Source organism: Teleopsis dalmanni, chromosome 2 (assembly GCF_002237135.1).
Source record: "Teleopsis dalmanni isolate 2A chromosome 2, ASM223713v2, whole genome shotgun sequence".
Lineage (NCBI taxonomy): Eukaryota > Metazoa > Arthropoda > Insecta > Diptera > Diopsidae > Teleopsis > Teleopsis dalmanni.
In genome coordinates this window covers 51428171-51432956 of record NC_051847.1, presented here as the reverse complement: position 1 = coordinate 51432956, position 4786 = coordinate 51428171, and the positions used below count along the sequence as shown (strand labels likewise).

At 32.2% G+C, this 4786-nt stretch overlaps 1 protein-coding gene across 1 annotated transcript in view; it reads left to right on the top strand.

The window, feature by feature from the left end:
- The first annotated feature begins 1518 nt into the window (after nucleotides 1-1518).
- LOC119674519 overlaps nucleotides 1519-4786 on the top strand; it is an 11027-nt gene continuing 7759 nt past the window's right edge. The window contains exon 1 of the mRNA XM_038085662.1: nucleotides 1519-1547. Coding sequence (XP_037941590.1) covers nucleotides 1519-1547 — 29 coding nt within the window. The remainder of the gene's footprint in view (nucleotides 1548-4786) is intronic.

The window sequence follows — 4786 nt, the reverse complement described above, 5'->3', positions numbered from 1 at the left end:
TTATAGGCGCTTTCCGGTATGGCTTTGAGTTCCCTCTGCGAATTCTGTTTTACGTCTTCTATGGATTCAAAACGCGTTCCTCTGAGTGGTAATTTGAGGTTGGGAAACAGGAAAAAGTCACACGGTGCAAGATCAGGTGAATACGGTGGCTGTTCGATGGTATTTATTGAATGTTTGGCCTTAAAATCGTTGATAATGTTGAACAAATTGAGGTGAATCGGAACAAGCCGGGCGTTGACACGTCGCATACACAAATTGTCCACCAAAATCAAACGAGCCATCTCACGACCGATGCCTAGCTCTCGTGCTATCTCTCTAACACTCACATGAGGATTTTTGAACACGATTTCCTTTGCCTTTTCAATGTTTTCGTCGGTGGTAGAGGTCGAAGGTCGTCCAGAACGCGGCATGTCTTCGACGGTCGTACGACAGTCCTGAAAGGCTTTGTACCACTCATAAACTTGAGTTTTCGATAAAACTGATTCCCCATAAGCCTTTTGTAGCATTCGCAACGATTCTGCACACGAAATTTCGTTCGAAAAACAAAATTTGATGCAAACTCTTTGTTCAATATTTTTTTCCATTGTTTTTTTCGCAACGCACTACTGAGGTGAACTGGTTTCAACAGCTGCCGTAAACGAACTGTCCGACAGATCGCGCTCATTTTTGGCATAGTAATTAAGGACAGTGCTGCCAAACTACATAAACTTAAAATATCGAAAAATATACAGCGCGCGAATTTTAAATGAGAACTTCCGAAAACCTTTCGGTCACAATGTATGTTATTTCATTTTAGTAGAAGTTTTTAGATAGTTTGATGAACCACGAAAAAAGTTTAAAGCTCTAGCTGACTGTAGGAATACGTAGCTTATAGGTTCTGGACCGGAAAACCACTATACCATTTTACTAAATAAGGCAATGCTTTTTAAATTTTTTAAAACTTATATTTTAAAATATTTAAAATAGATCCACTTTTGGTAATATCTGCCACTATTTGGAGCCAGATTTTGACGAAATTCACTGTTTTGAGCAACTTTTCCCATTGCTTTCTAGCGAAATATAACGTAGTGAAAAACATTCCTAAATTTTACCAAAATACGTTGTCAAATGAATGAGTAATTTTATCGAAGAAAGTGAAGTAAATGATAGTAGTGATAATAGTAGTGATAATTACCATTTTTAAGCTAAGATAAACGCAATCAAAAAAGCAGCCAGATTGATACAAGTAAGTACTATTAGAATTAATTGTCGTTGTAGTCAGATTGAAATGTCTAATTAAAACCACAAGAATTATGTTACATCGAGGATTGTAATAAAATGCACCTCTGACTAAAGAAAACTAAGTACCACAAGATTTTTCTGTGTTGGTTTCCTAGACATAGAGATATCGCAGGGAACGAACTAGTAGATGAGAGGTTTCGAAGTGGACCTTATAACACCTTGATGTGTAAACTTTTTAGGAACGCAGAGAATTCAACATTACAATGACAAAAATATTATGGACTAATCGCTTAGACCATGAACTCAACTGGGACACTACGGCCAAGGTTAGTTATGAGAACAACAAAGTATCTTCTAGATTTAAACAAAACTGCACTTTGAATACTTACTGCAGTATTAACAGGGTACTGCGTTTTGCATTAATGTTAAAATGATGACAACTAGCACCGATTCTCTATGTTTTTGCCCAGGACTACAGACAAAGCGACTCCATTGTTTAGAAGACCGCTTGACAGTCGACGGCTTGACAGTGTTAGCGAAAATAAACTTTTTTGATCTCTCAAACTTCAACTGAAAAATGAAATAGTTTAACAAGAATAACATGTGGGGAGATTTTGGAGACAATGGTTAATATAACTCGTTTTCTCTTGGAATTTTTAAAGGCGTTAGAATGGGGAAGTTTGAGTGTTTGCATCAACACGTGTCTTTTAAACCTTATCTAACTACCTACAAATAATTATCTGAGGGCTGTATGTGAATAAATTAAGATTTGCTCTGAAATTATTTACGAAAATTGATAGGCTTACCAACATGCAGATCTGAGGTCAATTATTGTTTAGTCCGATGAAATTATAAACAATAATCCAGTCAAGGGGTAGAGTGGGGTTATGAAAAAACCTCTCAGTTAATAGAGCGTAAAAGTGCTGAAGTACACTGACTCAACTATCCTCAACATAATAATAATAATAATATATTTTTCTTTTTTATTTTAGTTAATCATTTTATAAAAACTGCTGATTTTAGATATAAAAATGAAGACTATGATTAATGGTTATAAAAACATATTTCAATTTATTTATTTTTTTTTTAATTATCATAAACTTATGATAATGGAAATGAAAAATGACATATTAAAGCACACATTTATTGCACTAAAAACACCTGTTTTACGTCACGAATGTGGAACAAAAGGTATGCATTAGTTGCAGTGATTCATTTCCAGAGAAATATATCGGAGTAAAAAAATTATTAAAGAAAAAAAGAAAAAAAAACATTAAAATGTATCTAGAAAATGTGGACAGTTACATTTAAAAGTTAAAAAACGAGTAAAATATGTAAAACGGCGATGACGAACGATACTTTATTTCAGTGTAGATATCAGAAGTGCAAAAACACTGTACACACAACCGAACTGCATTTATGTACGTGAAAAAAGTTAGTAGTATATAAAAACCGGTAATGACCGAATGATAGAAATAGTTTTAAGCGGAGCGGTGTGGTTGGTGTGAGTGGAGAAGAATGAAGTGTAGATTTTCAATGTGAACTCGGCTCATGCTCACGACGAACCTTCTAACACGGCGTAAAAGAGATGTGCGTGAATTTAGACCGGCACAACACATTAAGCGGGTGGTTGGGTAACGACTTTAGATGGAGATGGAGATGGAGACATATTTGTTTAGTTGATGAGTAAATAAGTTTTGTTGTTGCTTTATATATATAGTGTATTGTATAACAATCTAAAAGCAAAAACAAAATAAAAAAGTAGTAGTTTTTTAATGTATCGGTAAAAATAGTTTAATAGTAAAATGAGTATGTATGTATATCGTATATCGATAAAAAAATTCTCTAACTGAAAAAAAAAGAAAGCAAAAGCAAAAGCAATTTTATTTTATAATTAATTTCTTTTTCAGTTTTAAATGAGTTAGAAATTACAGTTCCATTAGTGCTGATAGCACTGATATCACTGATGATACTGATTTAATTTTATATATACATACATACATATATACATTTGTTATACACTTCAAAGACATGTGCAGAATTAAGTTGAAGGACCTGATTAATGTACGCTGAATGCTACATTGCTGATTGATGCCTCTGCATACTCTGTTTGGAAAGCACGTCCAATGGTAAAAACTGTTTCACAGATTTATATGCAAATAAAATAGAGTATATGAATGTGCATATAAATATGTATTTACTTTATAGCCACACAATAAACAATATTAACCATACTCGTACATACATATACACAAATATATTGAGATACTTTATGGCATAACGATTTTCACAACCAACGACGAGGTTATAGTCGACAGACATGGGACACATACATATAATGTAACTTCGAGTAACACATATGGGGTGCACAGCACAAACTTTAATAATAAAAATCGACAAGTGAATGTATTTCGTATGTATGTTTGTGTAATGAACGGAGTTAGATTTCCAACAAAATTTTGTAGTTAATTAAAATTTGAAGTCATCAAAATGGTTTGATAGAATTAGAAGATATTTTACAATAGTGCATTAAGTTTGTAGCAATAAAATATTGAAGTTTTAATGAATTTTCAAATTTTATTTAATAAGATAAAATTTTTTTTAATTAATTGTTCAATTTCATTTTTTATTATTAGCACAAACATCGTTGTAAATGTGTCAGTAGGTATTGAGATGAAAGGAATACAAAATTATGTGTGTTATTTGAGCAGAGAGAGATGGAGAGACTGCAGGTGTATACACTTAATTGTGTTCAAAAAGTTTTATGTGAATGAAAGAAACTGAAAAACATTGTTAAGGGGTTTTTTTTTATACTATAATGAGGAGTACTGTTTCTAATTGCCTCCCTCTTCAATATCGTCAACTCCAATACTATCTGCAATACCAATTCTACTCAATCCTAATTGTAATCTTACAACACAATAGTACTCATAATAACATTTGTAGTAATAACAATAATAAAAGTAGTGGTCAGTAAATAGTAATGGTGTTGTTGTTGTAGTCCACGAGTGGTACCGGTCATTCTTGGAATCGATAAATAGTAATAGTAAATATTGGTGTTGGTGTTGTCACTTTGGACTGTGATTATGTTACTCCGTTACCAAGTTTATTACTCGGGATCATGAATACCTTTCATAAATTATACTTAAAAATATTATAAATTATAAATTATGTGGTTGATAAAGTGAATTATTTTTATAATTCACTTTTATATAAATAAAGAGGTCTAAATTTAGTCCGCCAGGTTCAATAGTTCTTAGAGTTTTACATATTATATATTGTATTATCTCTAGTTTTCACGAATGCCTTAAAATAGCCTTTATTCACAAAATTTTGTCTTGTACAAATACGGCTTATTCACTTTAAAACTATATCCACTAATTTTTTGAAACCAAAAAAGCTTAGAAGCCAAAGTTTTTTGATTGATCTACACATATCAACAAAAAGGGTTGATTTGTCTTTTTTTATATCACCAAATTAAATTTATTTCAGTAGCGAAGTATACATATCCCTTCACTTTACTCGTGCATACAATAAGCAGTCCAAACTTTCTTTACAAAAAAAA